Source organism: Physeter macrocephalus, chromosome 16 (genome assembly GCF_002837175.3).
Source record: "Physeter macrocephalus isolate SW-GA chromosome 16, ASM283717v5, whole genome shotgun sequence".
Classification (NCBI taxonomy): domain Eukaryota; kingdom Metazoa; phylum Chordata; class Mammalia; order Artiodactyla; family Physeteridae; genus Physeter; species Physeter macrocephalus.
In genome coordinates this window covers 15,459,269-15,483,625 of record NC_041229.1, presented here as the reverse complement: position 1 = coordinate 15,483,625, position 24,357 = coordinate 15,459,269, and the positions used below count along the sequence as shown (strand labels likewise).

At 37.1% G+C, this 24,357-nt stretch overlaps 1 protein-coding gene across 8 annotated transcripts in view; it reads right to left on the bottom strand.

Moving 5' to 3' along the window:
• The window catches only part of SIK3 (SIK family kinase 3), a 256,319-nt gene that overhangs the window by 104,499 nt on the left and 127,463 nt on the right, over positions 1 to 24,357 (bottom strand). For all 8 annotated transcript variants that reach the window (XR_003683519.2, XR_003683518.2, XR_008619560.1 and 5 more), the window contains exons 2-3: positions 11,988 to 12,104; positions 8,694 to 8,757 (exon numbers count right to left, since the gene is read on the bottom strand). Coding sequence is in view for 5 of the 8 variants with exons in the window: in XM_024131196.3 (XP_023986964.1) it covers positions 8,694 to 8,757; positions 11,988 to 12,104 (181 nt within the window). In the remaining 3 variants the exon portion in view is untranslated. The remainder of the gene's footprint in view (positions 1 to 8,693; positions 8,758 to 11,987; positions 12,105 to 24,357) is intronic.

Below are 24,357 nucleotides of genomic sequence, written 5' to 3'. Positions count from 1 at the left end.
TTTATCAGATTAAAGAAGTTCCCTTCTATTCCTAGTTTGTTGAATATTTTTATCATGAAAGAGTGGATTCTGTCAAGCACTGTTTCTTCATATATTGAGATGATCATGTTATCTTTTTAAATTTTAAATGTATTAGACTATATATAGTTGATTTACAATGCTGTGTTAGTTTCACGTGTACAGCAAAGTGATTCAGTTATACATATACATATATTCATTCTTTTTTAGATTCTTTTCTCATATAGATTATCACCGAATATTGAGTAGAGGTCCCTGTGCTATACGGTTAGTCCTTATTAGTTATCTATCTTATATGTAGTATTGTGTGTATGTTCATCCCAAGCTCCTAATTTATCCCTCCCCCGTTTCCCCTTTGGTAACCATAAGTTTGTTTTTGATATCTCTAAGTCTGTTTCTGTTTTGTAAATAAGTTCATTTGTATCATTTTTTTAAATTAGATGCCACATATGAGTGATATCATATGATATTTGTCTTTCTCTGTCTGAGTTACTTCATTTAGTATGATAATTTCTACATCACCCTTGTTGCTGCAAATGGCATTATTTCATTCTTTCTTATGGCTGAGTAATATTCCAGAGTAAATATGTACCACATCTTCTTTATCCATTCCTCTGTTGATGGACATTTAGGTTGCTTCCATGTCTTGGCTATTGTAAACAGTGCTGCAATAAACACTGGGGTGCATGTATCCTTTCGGATTACAGTTTTCTCTGGATATATGCCCAGGAGTGGGACTGCTGGGTCATATAGTAGTTCTATTTTTAGATTTTTAAGGAACCTCCATACTGTTCTCCATGGTGCTTGTACCAATTTGTACCAATTTACATTCCCACCAGCAGTGCAGGAGGGTTCCTCTTTCTCCACACCCCCTCCAGCATTTATTGTTTGTAGACTTTTTGATGATGGCCATTCTGACCAGTGCGAGGTGATACCTCATTGTAGTTTTAATTTGCATTTCTCTGATAATTAGTGATGTTGAGCATCTTTTCATGTGCTTTTTGGCCATCTGTAAGTCTTCTTTGGAGAAACATCTTTTCAGGTCTTCTGCCCATTTTTTGATTGGGTTGTTTGTTTTTTTGACATAGAGCTGCATGAGCTGTTTGTATATTTTGGAGATTAATCCACTGTCAGTTGCTTCGTTTGCAAACATTTTCTCACATTCTGTAGGTTGTCTTTTCGTTTGTTAATGGTTTCCTTTGCTGTGCAGAAGCTAAGTTTAACTAGGTCCCATTTGTTTATTTTTGTTTTTATTTTCATTACTCTAGGAGATGGATCAAAAAAGATACTGCTGTGATTCATGTCAAAGAGTGTTCTGCCTATGTTTTCCCCTAAGAGTTTTATAGTGTCCGACCTTATATTTAGGTCTTTGTTCCATTTTGAGTTTATTTTTGTGTATGGTGTTAGAGAATGTTCTAATTTCATCCTTTTACATGTAGCTGTCCAGTTTTCCCAGGCCCACTTCTTTTCTCCATTGTACATGCTTGCCTGCTTTGTCATAGATTAATTGACCATAGGTGCGTGGGAGAGGATATGTTATCTTGTATTTTCTTTTATTGATATGATGTATTACATTCATGAATTTTGATATGGTGAACCAACCTTGCATTTCTTGCACGTGGATAAATTCCACTTGATCACAGTGTAAAATTCTTTTTATATGTTGCTGGATTTCATTTGTAAGTATTTGGTTGAATATTTTTGCATCCATAGTCATAAGAGATACTGGTCTGTAGTGTTTTTTTCTTTTCCTTGTGAAGTCTTTGTCTGGTATTGGTATCAAGTATATACCAAGCATATATATATATATATATATATATATATATATATATGTATGTATCAAGTACGCCCTCTTCTACTTTTATTAGAGTTCATGAACATTTGCTGTTAACTCTTTTCTAAATATTTGGTAGAGTTCAGCAATGATGCCCTCCAAACTTGGACTTTCTTTATGGGTGGTCTTTTGATTCCTGCTTCTATTTCTTCACTTGATATAGGTCTATTCAGATTGTCTATTTCTTCTTGAGTCAGTTACAGTAGTTTGTGTCTTTCTAAGAATTTTTCCATTTTATCTAGGTTAAACAATTTGTTGGTGTACAATTGTTCAAGTATTCATTTATAATAATTGTTATTAATTTCGGGTCAGTAGTAATATCTCTTCTTTCACTTCTGATTCTAGTGTTTGAGTGTTTCTTTTTTTCTTGGCCAATCTAACTAAAGATTTGTCAATTTTGTTGATCATTTCAAAGAACTAGCTTTTGGTTTCATTGATTTCCTCTATTTTTTTCTATTTTCTATTTCATTAAATTCTGCTATAATCATTATTCCCTTCCTTCAGCTTGATCTTAGGTTTGGTTTGCTCTTACTCTTCCACTGTCATAAGGTAGAAGACTAGGTAATTGATCTTTCTTATTATAGGCATTCTACAGTTATAAACTTCCCTCTAAGCACTCCTTTAGTTGCATCCCATAGGTTTTGATATGTTGTCTTTATTTTCATCCATCTCAAAGTACTTTCTGAATTTGCCTTTGACTTCTTCTTTGACCCATTGCTTACTTTAAAATACATTGTTTAATTTTTACATTTGTGAGTTCCCCAAAGTTTTCCTGCTATTCATTTCTAATTTCACTCCACTGTGGTTGTAAAACATTCTGTATTACTGCTAAAATTGAATAAGTTTAAATTTTATGCAGGTTTGTTTTATGGCCTAGTATATGGTCTATCCTTGAGAATGTCCTGTGTTTACCTGATAAGCATATATATAGTATTATTGTTAGGTGGAGTGTTCTATAGATGTCTGTTAGGTATAGTTGGTTTACAGTATTGGTCAAGTCTTATTTTTCCTGTTAATCTTCTGTCTGCTTTTTCTATCCATTATTGCAAGTAGAGTATTGAAGCTTCCAACTATTGTCATTGTCTATTTCTCCCTTCATTTCTGTCAGTTTTTGTTTTATGCATTTTAGTGCTCTTTTATTAGATACACGTTTATAACTGTTATAGTTTCCTAATGTATTACCTTCTTATCATTATAGAATGTCCCTCTTTATCTCTAGTAGTAGAAATAAAGCTTTTGTGTTTTAAAGTCTATTTTGTCTGATATCAACATAGCCATTTGAGCTTTCTTGTCATTGCTGTTTGCATGATATATAATTTTCCACCCTTTTACTTTCAGTCTATTTGTATCTTTGAATTTAAAGTATGTTTCTTGTAGACAGCATACACTGGACCATGTGTTTTTATTCAGTCTAACAATCATTGCCTTTGCATTAAATTATCCCACCCATTTACACTTAATATAAGTATTGATAATAGTTGGATTTATACCTGCTGTTTTACTTATTGTTTTCCATATATTTTATGTCTTTTTTTGTTGTGCTATACCACCATTACTGCTTTCTTCTGCATTAAGTGAATATTTTTTAATGAAGCATTTCAACTTCTTTAATGATTTTTTACATTATAATTTTCTGAGGGTTTTTTTTTAAGTGACTGCTCTAGTGTTTAGCATGTATATTTTATCTTATCCAAATGAGCTTCTGATTTATACCAGGTGATTATATAGAAGGGTTTCTGCTTTATAACATCATTTCTTTTACCCCCTTTTTTAGTGTTTTTGCAATAAAATTACATCAATTAATGTTACAAATCCAACAATACATTGCTATAATTATTTCTGTGCCATGTGTAATGACTTCCTTAGCCTAATGCAGTTTTTCTCACACACATATCCTTTGTACTGTTATTGACAAATATATTACACATATATTACATTATAGCCTTAACAATGTATTTTATATTCAATTTATTTTTAAACAGGTTAAAAGAAAAAAGGAGAAAGTATGCAACTCTTATGCTTTTTATAATTACATAATGACATTTATTGGTGCCCTTTGTTTATTGTGTGAACTCAAATTACCATTTGAGGTCACCTGCTTTTACCTTGAAGAACTTCTTTTAGTATTTCTTGTAAGGTGTATCTGTCAGAAACAAATTCCCTCAGTATTTTTTTTTTCTTTATTTTTTGGCTGCGTTGGGTTTTCATTGCTGGGAGCAGGCTTTCTTTAGTTGCAGCGAGCGGGGTCTACTCTTCATTGCGCTGCTTGGGCTTCTCATTGTGGTGGCTTCTCTTGTTGTGGAGAATGGGCGCTGGGCACACGGGCTTCAGTAGTTGCAGCACATGGGTTCAGTAGTTGTGGCTCGTGGGCTCTAGAGCGCAGGCTCAGTAGCTGTGGCGCACGGGCTTAGCTGCTCTGCAGCATGTGGGATCTTCCCAGACCAGGGCTCAAACCCATGTCCCCTGCATTGGCAGGCAGATTCTTAACCATTGTGCCACCAGTGAAGTCCCTCCCTCAGTTTCTGATTACCTGAGAAAGTCTATTTCACCTCCATTTTTGAAATACACGTTTCCTGGTATAGGATTTCGATTAATAGTTTTTTTTTTTTTTCCTTTCAGGGCTTTAAAAATGTTATCCTATTGCCTTCTGGCCTCCATTGTTTCTGCTGAAAAGTCTGCTATCTAAACCTACAGAACTCCCTTTAAGTGACGCATCATTTTTCTCTTGATGCTTTCAATATTTTGTCTTTGACTTTCACTATTCTTACTATGATGCATCTGTTTGTGGATCTTTTTGTGTTTAATCCTGATTGGATTTTATTGAGCTTCCTGGATATGTAAGTTATTGTTTTTCAATAAATTTGTGAAGTTTACAGTCATTATTTCCTTGCATATTTTTTCTGCTCCTTTCTCTCTTCTTCTGGTACGCCCATTATAAATATGTTGGAGCATTCGATTGTAACCCACATTTCTCTGAGGCTCTATTCATTGTTCTTAATTCGTTTTTCTCTCTGTTCTTCAACTTGCATAAAATGCCTATCTACAAATTCACTTCTTGTTCTGCAGTTCAAATCAGTTAAGTCTCTCTGATGAATTTTTTAATTTTAGTTATTTTACTTTTCAATTCCATAATTTCTTTTGATTCTTTTTAAAAAAATTTCCATCTCTTTATTGATATTCTCTCTTTGATGTGACCCTGTAATCATATTTTCTTTTATGACTTTAATTGTGAGTTCCTTTATGCCTGTGAACATGTCCATAATGGCTACTTTAAAGTCTTTTTTTGATAAATGTGGCCTCTCTGACAGGCAGTTTCTGTGGCCTGCTTTTTTTTCAGTGTATGGGTCATACTTCCCTGTTTCTTTATATGCTTCATAGTTTGCTGTTGTTGGAAACCAGACATTTTAGAAAACATGTTGTACCATGTCTAGGTACTGGTACACCTCTACCCTTCTGGAGCATGTTCTTGTTATTTGCTTGTTTATTTGTTTAGTGACTGGCTGGATTGTTTTAGTGAAGTTTATTCCCCCATACACAGTGATCAGCTTCTAATGTTGTTCCTCAGGGGAGGCACAGCCTTGGTATATCCACCATTACCCTCAGATCACTGGATCACCATGGTTTGGGCAGGGCTCTCTTCCCGTCTTTTCTTTTTTTTAATAAATTTATTTATTTTTATTTATCTATTTTTGGCTGTGTTGGGTCTTCGTTTCTGTGCGAGGGCTTTCTCCAGTTGCGGCGAGCAGGGGCCACTCCTCATCGCGGTGCGTGGGCCTCTCACTGTCGTAGCCTCTCCTGTTGCGGAGCACAGGCTCCAGACGCGCAGGCTTAGTAGTTGTGGCTCACGGGCCCAGTTGCCCCGTGCCGTGTGGGATCCTCCCAGACCAGGTCCCAAACCCGTGTCCCCTTCATCAGCAGGCAGACTCTCAACCACTGCACCACCAGGGAAGCCCTTCCTGTCTTTTCTTAACCAAGCCCAGCTGTTAAAATCTAAAAACTGTTGGCTGGTTGCTCTATCTTTTTTTTTTTTTTTAATATTTATTTATTTGGCTGCGATGGGTCTTAGTTGAGACACGGGGCTTCTCTCTAGTTGTGGCCGTGGGCTCTAGAGTGCGCGGGCTTAGCTGCCCCACAGCATGTGGGAGCTTAGTTCCCCAACCAGGGATCAAACCTGCATCCCCTGCATTGGAAGGTGGCTTCTTAACCACTGGACCACCAGGGAAGTCCCTGGTTGTTCTATTATTTTCAACAATGCCCTGGAGCATAAACTGGTCTATAAACAATCCAATCAAATTCTGGTTCCTTTGAAGGAACAGTTTCTGAGATCAGTGTTTGATTTTTCTTCTGACCTTAGGAAGGCTCTTGTTTTACTCCCTGGTTCTTACCTGCAAACTAGCTGGCCTATACTTTAGCCTGCTCGAATCTCTCTGAAATGCCTGTAACCACAACCTCCACAGTTCTTGTGAGTGCCTTCAGGCTTGAACTTCTTCATTCTCCATTGCAAATGAAGTCAGTTCCCTTGGGAAGAAATTAGGAGCTATATGTGTTATGGTCTGTTTCTCCCTCTGGGCAAATCTCTGAGCCAGGACTCTGAAGCTAGGCATGGAGACAATGGAAAAGTTTTCCTTGAGTAACACTCTCCCTCTAGGAGCTAAGCTCAGTGCAGAGAAAGTGGACACAATCTCAATTCTCCCAGCTTGACTCTCTTGGGATGACCCACCAACTTATAACCCAAGGCAAGAGTGATCTGGGTCCCAGTATTCTCAGCATGCCACACCCAAACTCCACAAGTCAGGGCTGGGTGGAAGAAGGAGTCCCCACTGTTCAACTGCTCTCACCCAGGACTTAGCAACAGCAATAGGTAGCTAGGGCAGGATAAGAAATGCTGATGTCCAGTTCCTCCGGGAAGAAAGCCATTAGTCTAGGTGAAAGGAGGGGACCAGAGGGCAGGCCTGTGTTCTTGGCTACAGTAATCTTCAGTGTAATCTCCACCTTGCTGAGCTGGCTAGGGGGAAGAAGAAAGCAGTACTGGCTTGAAAACCACAGACACTAGTATTTGTTACTAAATTTTCATAGATATTCTTGAATAAATGTTTCTTCAGTTGCTGTTCACCCTTAGAACCATTTCCAGAGACTTTAAATGGCTGGATTTTAGGGGTTTTTTTAATCACTTTCACCAGTTTCACTGGGGAGCAGGGCAGCAGAGCTCATGCTATCCTGCCAGAAGTTGATCACCCATTTGTCATTTAACATGGAGGTGAAGGAAGCAAAGTGCTGGGGTTGTATATGTGCTGTCTCATTTTATCTTCACAACTGTTAAGGCAGATATTACAGATCTGACTTTTATAGACCATGAAACTGAGTCCCAAAATCCAAGTAAAAAAGCAAATAGTTGCAACGATCTGATTCAAAACCAGGTATAACTTCCTCCAAAGCTCATGTTCTTGATTAAGCCCGACCCCTCATCTCTGATACAGATACTTTTAAAAACGAGACCTCATGAGACAGTTATATCCCTGTGCAGGCACAATGATTTCTTTAGGTGATACATCAATTTCTTCCTCCTCCAGATCTTTTATAATAATACCATGAGAAGTACTATTCTGTTTCCTCATGCCTTGAGCTACATTCCCACAAAGAATCTATCTTTTATCTTTCCTGTACTTTTGAAATCTGCTTTCCTAAAGAGCAAAGTAGGTATGATGTGCACTGTGTTTGGTTCTTTGATTATTACGAACATTAAGATGACAAGGTCTCTTTGCTCCCAAGATTACCATTATGCATAAGCACAGATACAAAGCCAAGCAAAAATGTCATTAAGAAGTGATATCTCCTTTAAAAAAGACTCGCACTTATTTTGAAGATTCTTAGATATAAAATTGTCAGATTTATGGGGAAAGTTTAACATACCAAAATATTCAGTCACAACTCAGTCACTAAAAAGAAGATTCCACTTAAAAGTGATATCATGCTTTTTAATATATTTTAAATAACTAAGTGCCAATATTTTGAAAATTAAAAAAATTCTTACCATCCAGATTTAAACTAAAACAAAATCTAAAAAAATAAAGTTACTAAATAAACCTAAAATATATAAGAAGAAACCTTTCTCTATAGTCACATGCCAAAAAAGAAATAAATTTTAAAAATAAAAAGACATCAATCTAGATTTGAAAGTTTAGTCATTATCTCTATTTGGCTCTATTTATCACTGTTACCAAAAAAAAAAAAAAAAAAAATGCGGGGCCAGTTTTTACCACCTCAAAAAGTCACATTTCCTGGTAACAAATTCTCCTGCTTAATTCTGATGTTGTGCTAACCTCAGTGTTAGAGAATAGCTACTGAAGACAAAACGTCCTAAATTACAAGAATCATTAAGGGAACTGTGAACACATGGTAAGGAATAGAGTTACATGTTATATTTAAATAAATGTTAAAGAATGCATTAGGGTGAGACTGTTTGCTCCGAGTGGCTATTTCACACACAACAGAGGCACACCACACTTGTAAGCATTCTGTCACACTTGATCACCCCAATTAGAATCTGGCAATAGGAAAGACCCTCAAAAGTTCAGAGAAATGTTTGTTTTTGAAGATCTTTAATCTCAACCATCAACACCTTACTGAAATAAACAAAACACCTTTGCTAAGGAAACAAAGATGGTGAAGACTTAAAGAGATGAATCAAAAATAATTAAAATTACTTCGTTGATAGAAAATGACAGCACTGAAGGACAGCATCAAGTGACAGCTGCTCAAGTGACAAAGGCATCGAACAGCTATTTTAAGTTTGCCATGGTGTGCTCAATAGCTGTTTAAAGAATGCAATAAATGTACTTACCAAATATTTCCCCTCCACTAGCATATTCTGTCACCAGATAAATCATCCGTTCTGTCTCCATAACCTGGTGCAAAGGCAGGAAAGTGACAGTGATACAAATGACAGGCTGATATCATAGGAAGAGAAACTAATGAATCTTCTTTTGTCATTTGAAGTATTAATAACCATTACTGCCTAAAGGAGACTTAAAACATTAGGGGATTGGGAGGGTGACAGACATAAACGTTATTAAGAAGAAAGGGGGAAAACAGCTATTCCTCCAAGTTCTTAAAAGTAGGAAATATTTACTACTTGAGAGAGTCCTTTTGTCATCCCAGGAGGCGTCTGAAATCTTTTAAGCTCCACAAAACTGAGAAGCAAAGAAGCTGCCAAGAACCAAAAAGTTCACATTCGACAGTGATCACTTGAAGCTCAAAAATGTCCCCCGCAAAACCCAACCAAAACAAAACTTAGGGAGAATAACAGGAATCACTTAAGAACTGCGCAAATATCACATATGGCTGTGCTTTTTAAAAATGGAAATGACATCTTTCCTGTCCACCATCCTTTTATTCAAAACTGGGAACAATAATATAAATATTCAATACTTCAATAATATAAACGACTTACTTGTATTTTTATCTTAGTCTCTATTTTGCCACTGTTTAAAAAATTAGTTGTAGTGTGTTGTCAGTTCCTTCTTCCTTTTTACCTTTTACATTAAATATTTATTAAAGTAATATATGAGTATATATGTTCATTATAAACATTTTAAATACCCAGTATATAAACAAAAGACCAAAGGTTTTCCTCTTTCCAACCCCCTCCATTTTATTCCCCAGTGGAAACACTATTAATAGCTTATTCTATAACGTTTTAGAGCAGTGCTCTCCAACAGAAACATTGTGAGTCTCATATATAATTTTAACTTTTCTAGTAGCCACATTAAAAAAGTAAAAAGAAAAAGGTGAAGTTAATTCTAATAATATATTTTATTATCATTAATATTATTTCAAAAATATTTAATTGTAAACAGCTCCAATTTTTATATTTACATTAATATTAAATGAAAGTAAAAATCCAGTTCCTCATTCACTCTAGCCACATGTTAATACACAATAACCACATGTGGCTAGTGGCTATCATAGTAGGCAATACAGTTTTACACTTTCGCTATGCTTCAAGGTTAATTATTTTATCAAATCATTCCCTAGTCACTTTATTTTTGACATCTCTATATGTTAATACCATAACAGTATCATACATTACCTTATAATAATAGATCTATTTCTTCTTTTCAATAGTTTCATAGTACTCCATTGTATGTATGCACATTATTTTAATTTTTCAATCTAATAACTGTGTCATTTTTTTCACTTTAATTTAAAAACTCTATAGACTGGTGATACTAGCCCACTGTTACATGTATTGCTTCCAAGTTCTTTATATGTTGACTTATATAACAAAAAGTAAGTACCCTAAATATATGCAGTTGTTTAGGAAAAAAAGAAAAGAAAAAAAAATGTCATAATGTATATCTCCTTTGTACCAGGCCTTTTATTGACTGTAAATTTTTTTACATTTTTAAAATTTTATTGAAGTATAGTTGATTTACAGTGTTGTTTTTAATTTCAGATTTTTTTAAAAAAAACTTCTCAGGAGTTCAAAATCTTTCCTATATAGTTATCTATATTTGGCTCACTCTATAAACCCGAAGAGACTAAAGCTTTAACAAATGACCTGAAAACTGCCTTGACAATTCAACAGCCATTCTTCACCTTGGCAGTTCAGAATCTCCCATTAACAATATTAGCTGCCAGAGAGCAAAATTAAAGCTTAAAAAAGGGCAATGTTCAAAGCCAGGGCTGAAAGTATATAAACCTTATAGGCTAATGAAATCTTGGGTAAGAAAGGTAAATTTGCAGATTTCAGTTATACGGTTAGTACCCATAAGTTAACCTCTTGAGAAAGATCAGCCTAGCAAGCTCTACAACTATTTAAAGATGATTTATTTTAAAAAGTGAGGTCAAGAAGTTTACTCAATCTGTCAGGATAGGAAGGAAGCAGAGGTTAGACACCTCTGAGTTTGCAGATACAGGTCTTCAGGCAACCCCAGGAACCTTTCATGGGTTTCCTTCTGGGGTACAATGGAGGTGTGGTTCAACATAATTTAGTGTGATTTCAACAAACCTGCTCCTGCTGATCTAATTCATTTCATTATGTGAGCAGCTGATGCCAGAGACGAGCCCTAACACTGTAGCCTTAACCGTATACACTAATATCAAGACATGCTTTCTTTCCCATGAAAGTAACAGACTATGAAAGCTTCCCCTTTGGGCCTTGGGCAATGTACTCTTCACACTCTTACACATGATCCCGGATCTGGGCCAGTAACCATTTACTGCAGACTAACAGCAGCAAATGAATTGAGGGGGTGGCCACATCCTGCAGAACCAGGTGATAGCTGATCTGGTAGAAAGCAGTGAGCAAGGCTGGCCCTATGTACAGGCAGAGCTCATGGCTGCCAACACGCTGCAATTTGAGAAGCACCTCAAAGCTCCACCTCTCCCAAAATACCTCCTCTACCAGCCTGCTAAGGCAAGGTCCTCCTCTCCTATCTGGCTTAAAATTCCAGCCATTAGATTTACTGCTTTTGCAGTAAGGCTAGGGAATCACTTTTGATGACGGCATGAAATATGCATGCTTCTTGGGAAGATAAGAAAACTAGAACAGAAATCTCTTCCATTACACAGAATCAATCTCTTGGTTATCAGAGTAATCAAATGCTATCTTAGAAAACTAAGTCTAGGACCCTGTTAGAATAGAAAGGAGGTAGGCTCTGACTCATACAAGGAGCCATACTTAAAATATCCTTTGCCATCATAATTCATAACATGAGCACAGAAATTAGTATTTAAATAATATTGTAAAAATTAATATTACTTTCACCCCTCAAAATTCTGTTCCTTTTGGGTTTCCCATTCTGCTTTAAGATTCTGACCTAAATAAGTAAGTTCTCATCATCTTCTAAATAATCTTTTTGTGTAACTCTAAGAATGGCATCCAAGTTTTAAAGAACAAATTATAAAGGCCTACTTAGGTAAGTTAGACCTTACCAGTAAATACCCAAGGGAAACAGAAGTACTGAGTTGGAGGATAATAGGGTAGAATAAATAGTAGGATGAATATATGAACATAGAAACAAAAAAAAGTTGCAGATGTTCACCCACCCACCTTCTCTTCAAAAGTAACCACAGACACAAGAGACCATTCTGGGTTCTTTGTTGCCATACGCTACACCACTAGTGATCCTACCTGGTAAAGCCTGATAATATGGGGGTGGCAAAGCATCTTCATAATTTGAACTTCTCGGAAAATCTTCTTCAAGTTTTCTTCATCCAGCTGGGTCTTATCTATGATCTTGATAGCAACCTGACAACAGAAAAAGAAAATTTACTCTGATGCATTATTATTATTTTTTTATAAATTTACTTATTTTATTTATTTATTTATTTTTGGCTGCGTTGCATCTTCCTTGCCGCACACAGGCTTTATCTAGTTGTGGCGAGAGGGGTCTGCTCTTCGCTGCGGTGGCTTCTCTTGTTGCAGAGCATGGACTCTAGGCACACGGGCTCAGTAGTTGTGGCGCACAGGCTTAGCTGCTCTGCGGCATGTGGGATCTTCCTGGACCACGGCTCAAACCCATGTCCCCTGCATTGGCAGACGGATTCTTAACCACTAAGCCACCAGGGAAGCCCTCTGATGCATTATTAAAAGGAGTTTACTAAGGAAAATTAAATCCACTTTAAAACATATTCCACAAAATACAAACTGCCAGTATTTTGTTTACAGAATGCCAATGAAGAAAATAAATTTACTCTTTTTAAAAAGACAGAAAATGGACTTCCCTGGTGGCACAGTGGTTAAGAATCCGCCTGCCAATGCAGGGGACACAGGTTCGAGCCCTGGTCTGGGAAGATCCCACATGCCACGGAGCAACTAAGCCCATGCGCCACAACTACTGAGCCTGCACTCTAGAGCCCGCGAGCCACAACTACTGAGCCCACATGCCACAACTACTGAAGCCCGCACGCCTAGAGCCCGTGCTCTGCAACAAGAGAAGTCACCGCAATGAGAAACCAATGCACCACAACGAAGAGTAGCCCCCGCTCACCGCAACTAGAGAAAGCCTGCACACAGCAACAAAGACCCAATGAAGAAAGAAAGAAAGGAAGGAAGGGAGGGAGGGAGGGAGGAAGACAGGAAATGGATTCCTAGCAAGTTGGTCTCAAAGGAACAGACTCCTAAAGCTAATGGGTCTTTTGCCATTTCTTAAATTGCTGCTACAGTAAAACCCCAGGACAAAATACTTCATTACTCTGCAGATGCGCTTACATTTTAGGCAGATCATGCTGCGTGCAGAGAATGGTATGTAGGGCCTCTTATTAAGACAAGAAGCTTATATCATAAGTAAGTGATGACTTAGTAAAGGCTGACCAGAAATTCCACAGGTGCATCCCACACCTCACCAGGTGCTTCTGTAACTCAATAACAGTAGTAGTGGTGGTGATGGTGGTGGTGGTACCAGCAGCAGTTACTATATACTGAACACTAGCTGTATGCCAGGCATAATCCTTAGTGCTTTGCAAGTGCTAACTCATTTAAACCTTACAACACTCCATATTATTATCAACCTTATTTTACAAATATGGAAACTGAGACACAAAGAGATTAAGTAATTACCCAAGATTAAGTAATTTATAGCTAGTATGTGGTAGAGCCAAGATTGAAGCCCAGGTATCTCGGCTTTGGAGTCAAATTCTTAATGATAACCCTACAAAAATCTGGAGATCTTTCTGTGCTATATATACACTGCTTCAGCTTAAAACAGCTTTCTACTTTGTTCATAATTCTTAAGATACTCAGCAGCACACTTATTTAAAAACAGAATGAACGATGAAAGACTTTTTAAAATTACTAAATCTAAACTTCTTCATTATTCTCAGTGAAATACTCAAAATATTGGGTTGCCCCCGAATATCTCTATATCTCAGTTTCAATTACTCAATCGGTATGTAATCAATGAATGCTAGTTGGATGAAGGACCAGGACTAGGCAGATTCTAGCCCTTTTCAATTCCTAAAATTCTATGATTCTATACACTGGGGGAAGAAAATAAAATTTATACTAATTGAGAAAAAAAGGAAAAAGAAAAAACAGGGAAGCAAAAATGTCAATACTAAAAAGTTTAGCCCAAGGATATAAAGACAGTATGGAACTATACGTGGTAGATGATTCGAATGTATGAATGACCAACATAACAATAAATTTGTTTGGAGCTGCTTCATATGTAGAATGAGGACTAATGGGAGAAAGGCACAGGTAGACAAATTTCAGCTCAATTCAGAGTTAAGCCCTGCCTAATGATGGAATGTGATAAAATGAGGTGGGTGTAGCTTGAGCTTCAGAGATTAACCAGACACAGCCTTCACTTCAATGAGCTCACAATCTAGTAGAGGAAAGACATATGGGAAACAGCCAACTATACAACATTGGAAATACAATCAATAAAGCTATGTACACAGTGTAAGTAGAAAAGAGGATGAAGTATGACCTTCACTTGGGGGGAGAATAAGCAGACATAGGGAAAGACTTCACAAAGAAGAGAGAACTTGAGAGGAGACAGAATTGAGATGGGCAGAAACGGAGGAAGAGAATTTTATAAGGAACAACAGCAGAATCATTAACAAGTCCTACCAGCTGCTTGACCTCCTAATAAGTCTTGAACCATATGACCCGCGACCACTAGCATTTCTACTCCTCATCACTGTGTCAGATCACACAGTGTGCTGTCTAATATAGTAGGCACCAGCCACATGTGATTACTGAGCACTTGAAATGTGCACTTAAAATATACACCGGATTTCAAAGACTTAATATTAAGAAGGGAATATAAACTATCTCACTGATAATTTGTACATTGATTACATGCAGAAATAACATTCTGGATATACTAGGTAAATAAAATATATTATTAAAACTAATTTCAACGAAAAGGCAACCCTATGGAATGGGAAAAATATTTACAAATCACATATCTGATAAGGGGTTACTATCCAAAATATAGAAGGAATTCATACAACTCAGTTAAAAAAAAAAAACCCAATTCAAAAATGGGCAAAGGACCTAAACAGACATTTTTTCCAAGGAGGACATACAAATGGCCAACAGGTACATGAAATGGTACTCAACATCACTAGTCACCAGGGAAATGCAAATCAAAACCACAATGAGATACCACCTCCTGCCTGTTAGGATGTCTACTATCAAAAACACAAAAGATAAATGCTGGCAAGGAAATGGAGAAAGGGGAACCCTTTTACACTGGTGGTGGGAATGTAAACTGGTACAGCCACTATGAAAACAGTATGGAGGTTCCTCAAGAAATTAAAAAATAAATCTACCATATGATCCAGCAATCTCACTTCTGGGTGGGAAACGAAAGGAAACGAAATCATTATCTCAAAGAGATTATCTGTACTCTGATGTTCATTCAATAGCCAAGGTATGGAAATGACCTAAGTGTCCATCGACAGATGAATGGATAAAAAAATGTGGTGTATGTATACTACTGAATATTACTGAGCATTAAAAAGGAAGGAAATCCTGTCATTTGCAACCAGGTGGATGAACTTGGAGGACATTATGCTAGGTGAAATAAGTCAAAGACAAATATCACATTACCGCATGGTATCACCTACATGTAAAATCTAAAAACGAAAGAACGAACGAACGAACAAACAAAAGAAAGAAAGAGCCAAACTCATAGAAACAGAAAGTAGAAAAGTGGTTGCCAGGGGCTAAGAGCTGGGGAAAATAGGGAGAGGTTGGTAAATGGGTACAAACTTTCAGTTATAAAATGAATAAGGTCTGAGGATCTAATGTAAAAAATGGTGACTACAGCTGATAACACTGTGCTGTATCATTGAAATCTGTTGAGAGTAGAACTTAAATATTCTCACCATATAGAAAAAAAAGATAAATATGTCAGGTGATAGATATGTTAATTAACTCAAGGGGTAAATCCTTTCACAGTGCATACATATCAAAACATCACATTGAACACTTTAAGTATCTTACAATTCTATTTGTTAATTACACTTCAATAAAGCGGGGTTGGGGGAACCTAACTAATTTCACCCGTTTTTACTTTTTGAAATATGACTACTCAAAAAGTAAAAATTATATACGTGGCCCTCATTTTATTGGACAGCACTAGTCTAGACGATACCAATAAGCTACCAATTAAAGCAGGTATTCCACGAAAATGACTTCTGAAATACTTGACCCAATACTGAGAATTGCCAGCCACCCATCTCAAAGAAACTTGGCAAGCTACAAGGCACTCAATGCTCAACACTGCCTCGGGGAGAATCTTAAATAAGGTCTCAAAAGTTGCATTCCAAGAACTCAATTTAATTCCATTAAAAAATGTTTACTGAGCAACTGACTGGCTTAAGGCAGTGCCCTCTAGCAGCTCACTAGCAGCTACTCTCAACAGGGATTCTGTGAGAGAATTAAGTTTTACACTCAGTTTTACAGCAGTTCTCAAACTTTTTGTTCTTGGGATTCCTTCTCCTAAAAATTACTGAGAACCTTCAAAGAAGTTTTGTTTATATGGGTAATATCTATCAATATTTACTTAGAAATTAGATTAAAATTACAATCAGAAATTAAAACAGAAAATGTTAAAGCAGAATACACATGCACACATTTCATCAGCCATCAGAGTAATCATATCATCAAACATCAGGTGGTCTTTTGAAATCTCCACTGTATAATTATGAGAGAATGAGAGTGAAAAATGAAAATAATGTTTGAATATTTATAAAAACAGTTTTGACCTGGGGACTCACTGAAAGAGTTTTGGAGACTCTGGGGTCCCTGGATCAAACATTGAGAACAACAAGGCATCACTGTATGTAATGAATTAACTTCTTGCCTAGGTATCTAGAATGGTACTGAAACAGGAGGGAAGGGGACAGAACACAACCTTTAAAAGAATGACATAGCCATAGGACATGACAAAAACTGGTTAGAACCAACTAAGTCCAAGATGGTGGAAGATATGACTTCCACTGGACCTTCAGCCTCATTATATGCTCATTGTAATACATTAGCACATGCTAAATGACACACCCACCAGAGCCATGACAGCTCTGAGGCTAACCATAAAAGGTCAAAAAGTGAGCGGTGGCCCAATTCCTGGAAATCCCCACCCCTTCCCCAAAATAATTGGAATAATTCTCCCACTCATTAGGCTATGAAATTACCCAGCCCATAAAAACTAATCATGTCATATTTCAGGGCCTCTCACCTTCTGAGATGGCCCACATTCTGTCTGTGGAGTGTGTTTCTCTCTAAATAAATCTACTTCTTACCAACCACTTTGTCTCTCACTGAATTCTTTCTGTGATGAGACATCAAGAACGTGAGCTTCATTAAGTCCTGAGACCAGGTGTGTGATCTCAATTAAAAGACCGTGGGATCAAGTCCCAATCTGAGTTGCACGGTTTCAGTACCACCTTTGGGAAAACTGAGAAAATCTTCACTCAAATTTTTTTTCCTGTAGGACTTAATTCCTTCTATAAGAATTAATTCATTCTCAGTTGAGATGGTTTCTAGAAAAGGAATTTAAATGTCTTTGCAATCAGCCTTGATGAAAAGCTTTTTCCTTTTAAACTTACTAGAAAATAGAATTGTCATCAGGAAACAGGTATAAAGCAACCCCAAACCACCACAAACTACACAAGCTAGACTATAAGGCTAAACCTGCCAAGCACTAAATGGCCATGATTAAAGATGTACCATATGTACCACAGTCAGGACGTAGGCTGGTCATACTCTTGGGAAGATCCTGACCTTTGCACTGGAACCAATCAAGGAGTTGGTATTTTAGCTTGTAACAAATATTCAGATCAAGTACTAAGGGGCAAAGACATACGTTTGGAAAGAATCCATTACTCCATCTATTTTACATACCATCATAACTGTTTCTGGGAAAATATGCAGCTGTCAAGCCTAAGGAATGACTGAGATGTTAGGATTCTAGCCAACTTCAGACAGGAGGATTCAACATGACCACCAACGATAATGGTCAATCAGCTCTCAATGAATCCCAAAGGAAATACAGTTGACCCTGAACAATGTGGGTTTGAACTGCTAGGGCCCACTTATACACAGATTTTTCTTGATAGTAAACACTACAGTACTACACAGTCCATGGCTGGTTGACTCCACAGATGTGGAGGAATCAGGGATGTGGAGGGTCAACTGTAAGTTTTATGTGGATTAATCCCCGTGTTGTTCAAGAGTCAACTATAGTTTTAAATAAAAGAAAAAGAAAAAAAAAGATTCAACTATTGTTTAAAATATCTAGCAGGTCTTTAGATGATTTTTGTTTTTCTATACTTCTCTGTTTGGGCTATACTGAACAGGGAAAATAAAATAGTTCATGCATGCACAATGTCTGGGGGATAGAGAATTGAGAGCTTACCTGCAGTGACAAAATATACCATGAAACACGCATTATTCTGGGAAGTATTTCTAAGGTGGAACACGGTATATTGTGCATAATTAATAAATGAAAATTTTCTGGTGACTTGGAATTCAAGGCATAGAAGGGACATTTTTAAGGCAAAAAAGAAAATAACTTCTGTTCCAGTAATTCCCATCTGGTTAACATTTTCCGTCTCAGAAAACAGAAGTCATAGGAGTGTCTCTAACACAATGGGCAACTCCCTCAGCCTAACTGACATTATTGTTGTTGTTATCTTAACGTTTACATGGTGCCAACAATACTTTGTATGCTTTACAGAACACTAAATCAACTCCTGGCCTGTAGGTTTACCACTTAAATGAACTGAACAAAAAGATATTTAAAAAGGGATGGGGGGGGAGATAGGAGAAGAGGATGGAGTTGATTAAAAAAATGAAGGTAAGGTTAGAATTACTTACAAAATATCAGTCCCCATTCCATTTTCAGGTATTTATTTTGGATTGACCAAATCTCAGAAGTCTAAGAGGGGGATTTAGATTGAGACTGATGGCTTAATTCTAAGGGAGCTATTTAAAAGGATGCCCTGATGCCTTTTTTAAAGGAAGAATTTAAAGGAATGGCAGGAAAGAGGGAGAGGCCCAAAGAAGATTGGAGGGCAAACAGGAGTTTTGAGAAGAGAGGAGGGATTGGGCAGAAAAGCATAGAGAAATGGGGAGGAAAAGTGTAAGAGCTAAATGGTTTAACAAGGAAGTCCTAATAGTTTAAAGTGGCTACCAAAGCAAATGGTATAATGAAACAATACTAATTATTGCAGAAATGTTTTGAAATAAAAGAAAAACAGAGAACAGCAGTTAGTCCAAGGAGAAATTTAAAGTTATGGTAGGAAATTAAGCTATGAAAGATGAAATTTTCGTGCCAGAGAAGAAAGACTGGACATGTGAGTAAAGAACTTGGCAATGGCCTGGACTGTGAGGTCAGAAGGAAGCAGAAAGCTGAATGGATTTCAAGATGAATTTTCTTAATGAAGTACATGCTACTCTACTCCTTCCTGGAGTGCCAGCTCGTAGGTAAAAATAACACAGACTCACAGAAGGATTGTGCTCTCCCCAAGAACGGCATTTGTCAAGGAGTCTGTGTACTGTTAGGCACATTTAGATGTAGCACCTAGAACACTCAAAGCTTTTTAAATCACCAGCTGGAAAGAGAGCTAAACTCAACTGGCTCGGCATAACTTCCTTAAACTTCCCCGATGGAGATTTCTTACACTGAGTATCTTGCTAACCTTACAATGAATGGTAGTGTTGTTCCCAGTGAACAAAGTCAGCAACAGTTCATATTTTAAATTGTTTTAAATTATATTAATATGCCCCCAAGGCCTAATAACACAGCCTGCAGTAGCAGGAGGTTGATTGAACCAAGGGAACACAGTAACAGTTGAAAAACCATTCTAAATTCCTCATCTCTTTGCATCTCCCAATTATTTGGTAATGAAGACTAAGGGAAAATAGGGAGCAATCTCCATTATCAGATAAGCATCTTACCCTCCCTACTTCTGAAACTCTTACCTGTCATGCATCCTTAGATGTCAGTACTGTGAGCTAATTGTCAGGATGTACATCTTCATCAAGCCAGGCATTTCCAGTCTGAATGGTTGTAACACTGGGCTGTCTGTCTTCCCTGCAGCAGCCCAGAGTTAGAGCCAGCTTCCCTGTGCCCATCAGGAACGCCGCACCAAGTACCTTCGGAGGGGCTTTCCTAATCCCAGCTGCAAACCATAAGTGCTGGCAGGAAATGCCCCCCTGGGATTCCACCAAAATGGGAATATTTTTGTGTGGTGGCTTTTTGCATTTATTCCGACTTCAGTGAGTTCCTTTTATTAAGTAGTCATCACATTTTAAAACCAAACAGATTTTATTTCCATAATGAATGTCTGTGTCTCATGTGCTGAACAGTGGAGTTTAAGTGACTTAAATCACTCGCCTGGATAGTCTAACTGGAACATTAATTAATTCTCAAATTTCTGATATTTATTTTAAAGGCAGGAGGAGGAATGCTGATAAACAACAGTGCCATAGAAAAAAAATTGAAAAACTGTTTCAGCAAAATATAGCTCATTATGATATGGATTATTGCTATTAGATTGGCCAAAAAGTTTGTTCAATTAGTGAATACGTTGTTCAATACAGTTCTTGGTGAAAATGACTTTTATTTTTACTTAAAACTGAATGAACTTTTTGGCCAACCCAATACATATCACATGTATGTTAACATTATTGTACCCACATTAAATGTAAAAACACAACTACATGAAGTATGCATCACAGTTAACATTTAATAAGACTGTCCATCCTTTCCCTTAGCAGGATTACATGCATCCTAAATTCTGACTTTCTATAACAGTCCTAAATTGACATTACAGTACAAGTCTAGAATTCTAAAAAGCTACTAGAAGTACCAGCAAGGATTTACTTTTAAATAAGCTACCATAATTATGTATTAATTCACTAAAATATTAAGTATAGTTAATAACAGTGAGGGTTTTTTAAAAAATCATTAAAAGCATCCACAATTTAAGCAAAAACCAACCTATTTATTACACTGTCTACTGGGCCCTCTTTTGATCTTATGACAATATTGTTTTTAAGCAAATGGATATGACTCCTAATTCACTGCCAAAGAGACCCAAAAGAATCTCCAGACATCAGAAATAGTTTCATTTAAGACAGACATATTTGCATAAATATCTTTTTAGAAAAGTAACAGACTATGAGAAACATCATCCAAAAAATCTCAAGGAATGAGATTTATGAGATGAGAAATGAAGGGAGAATAGAGAGCAGGGGAAAAGAAAATAAAATGTTAATTGATAATAACTTCACCCTAAAAGTAATTATCCCTCCCTATTTTTTTTAAATTTATTTATTTTATTTTTGGCTGCATTGGGTCTTCGCTGCACGCAGGCTTTCTCTAGTTGCCGTGAGCAGGGGCTACCCTTCGTTGTGGTGCACGGGCTTCTCACTGCAGTGGCTTCTCTTGTTGCGGAGCACAGTCTCTAGGCATGCGGGCTTCAGTAGTTGTGGCACATGGACTCAGTAATTGTGGCTCACGGGCTCTAGAGCGTAGGCTCAGTAGTTGTGGCACATGGGCTTAGTTGCTCCACGGCATGTGGGATCTTCCTGGGCCAGGGATCGAACCCGTGTCTCCTGCATTGGCAAGCAGATTCTTAACCACTATGCCACCAGGGAAGCCCTATCCCTCCCTATTTAAAGGTCCTTTTGAATTTTCCTGAGATCTCTGGGTCACAGATTTCTTTAGCGATCACACTGGCATTCTTTGAAACAAAGTCAAAGAAAATTCCAATAAATCAAATGTACTTTTCTGAGTAGAAGATGGCACAGAATAAAGAGTTCTGGTAGGAAAGACATAAAAACTAACACATACAGTAGCAGAATCTTTTTCCCTCTGAACAAAATCTCATAGAAGCTCTAATACGTAAGATGAGGAGTGGGAGAAGCACCTACTCTGGTTAACTCTGGGTAAGAGGTTCAGAGACAGACAAAACTTTTCAGAACCCTAGGGCTCTGGAGAACAATTCAGAAATCACTGGGACAGCAAAAAGAGAACTGGAGTGAGAGTTGAGATTTAGAAACATTTGTGACCTTGGGCCTATCACCTCACCTCTATAGTCCTCAAGGTCCTTATCTACTAAATGAAAGGTGTGACTGTAAGAGACTTGCAAGCAGAGTTATCAAGACAAGGTCTCACCATGCCAATTCCTAAGTAGAACTATGAGAGACTTTGGTGTTGCTTCTTTTACATTTTTATTTTATTTTTTTAAGTTCCAAGGTTCATTCACATAAAATGAATCAGAATCACTAAACAGTTCTCAATCTTGAACAATTAAAATATTTAAGCCATCTAGTTTTTAGTGCTATATAATATAGGACAATATGATAAGCAGAAAGATGTATTTACCACATTTGAGATAACTTCAGTGAGTAAGCTCTTAAGTATTACCTTTCTTACTTAAACAGCAATTAAATACGTTGAAGCATAACACCACTGTCTACCTAGGAAAGCCTTGGCATTTTTGCTGCTAATATTTTCTCTATTGGTAAAATCAGTATCTCCTACCACTAAGACTAAGAACACTGATAATCAATAATATTATTAATTTCCATTCCACTTACAGAACAAACAATGGTAGTCTAAATTAAATGGAATGTGATGCAGGCCACAATTAAATCAAACTAATTAAGCCATAAATTATAACCAAATTAGGAAGATGTCAATATAGAAACCAAAAATCCAAGTCTAAGAATCTTATCCAAATTTGATAGTTTCCATCTATAAAAAGAATCTTAGAAATGAGAAAATTGAAGTGTCAAGTTTGTTTTATATTTTTTCTTTGTGTTTTAAACAAGTTAATTCCAACATATTAAACATAATAAAAGTAGCTTTAAATTTATTAAGTACTTAATACATGCCAAGGCAGTTACTTTTTATTATGAAAAAATTCAAATATATATAAAAGTAGACAGTAATACAATTAAATCATCAATCAGCTTCAACAATTATTAACTCATGGTCAATCTTGTTTCATCTATACCTCTACCAATTTCCTCCAAAATCCCAATTGCCATATCATTTCATTTGTAAATATTTCAGCATGTACCTCTAAAAGGATTCACTTTCTTTTCTTAAAACATAACTATGGAACAGTTATCACACTTGAAAAAAATAACAATAATTATAGGCATTAACTAATCTTCACAACAACCCTGTGAAGTAGGTACTACTATCATTCCCATTTAAAACTGACGCACAAACCAATCAAGTAATTTGCCCAGGTTATACGGTACTAAATAGCAGAGGCAGAATTTGAACCCAAGCAGTTGAGCTCTAGAACCTGAACCCTTAACTACACACTATGTTTTGCTGCCTCTCAAAACTAGATTTTATGGTAAGGAGTTCTTAAATATAAACATAGTAAACTGACTAACAAAGGAATGAATGACAGAATCAGAAGTCAGCAAAATTTTGAAACTGGGAAAATACATCACAGTACTTCACCTCTCCTCTGACTTCTTTCTTCATCTTCTGCTGGTATGCTCACGAACACCTCTACCTTCCTTCATTTAACATAATGCCAATTATTACAAGGTTTGTTCTTTTCACTACAACCAGCTCCACCAGGTTAAGCTGATATTTGGGATGTACTCTGTGACTAGCTATCATCAAAACAGACTCACTGGGTGCAGTCCTACTCAAAATTAAATATTCTCTACAGAAGTCATAAGATGTAGCAGACAGACCCTAAGGTGACCAACCAACCTCCAGTGATTGCACACACCATACATTCGAATATTCATGATTTTGTGTAATCTCTTCTCTCCCCTCCATCAAGCTGGAAGTCCTGATGAAGTAAGTGGCCATGTCTGAGAAGCTCCTAAGAAAAGGAACTGTGGATGGTCTCAAAGAACTGAAGGCCACCTCTCTAGAACCTGCAGGCAACAGCCAACAGCCAGCAAAAAGTCAGTCATAAAGCCACAAAAAAATAAACTTTACCAGTAGCCTGAATGGTCTTTGGAGTGGGTTCTTCCCCACTGGAGCCTCCAGAAAAGAATGCAACCCACCCAACACCTTGATTACAGCTTTATGAGACCCTGAGCAGAAGGTCTCCTGACCCACAGAAACCATGAAATAAAAATGTGTGCTGCTCCTACCTGGACTGGGGAGTCGGCAGTGACTCCCATGAGGAAGCGATACTTAACTGAGCTCTGATAGATGAACAGGCGTTAACTGGGGGGAGGAATGTTCAAAGGTCCCAAAATAGAGGTAGCATGGCAAACAAAGACTGAAAGAAAACGAGTGTGCTTAGAACAGAGTAGAGAAAGAAGACCAGACTGAGGAGGGCCTCATAGGCCCTAGGAAAGAAAGTGATTTGGAGGACTTTATCCTGAAAGCTATGATTAAAAAGTTTTAAGCAGTGGGTACCATAACAACTGAATGTCCCAGAGACATCTTTTTTTTTTTTTTTTTTTTTTTTTTTAATTGCGGTCCGCAGGCCTCTCACTGTTGCGGCCTCTCCCGTTGCGGAGCACAGGCTCCGGACGCGCAGGCTCA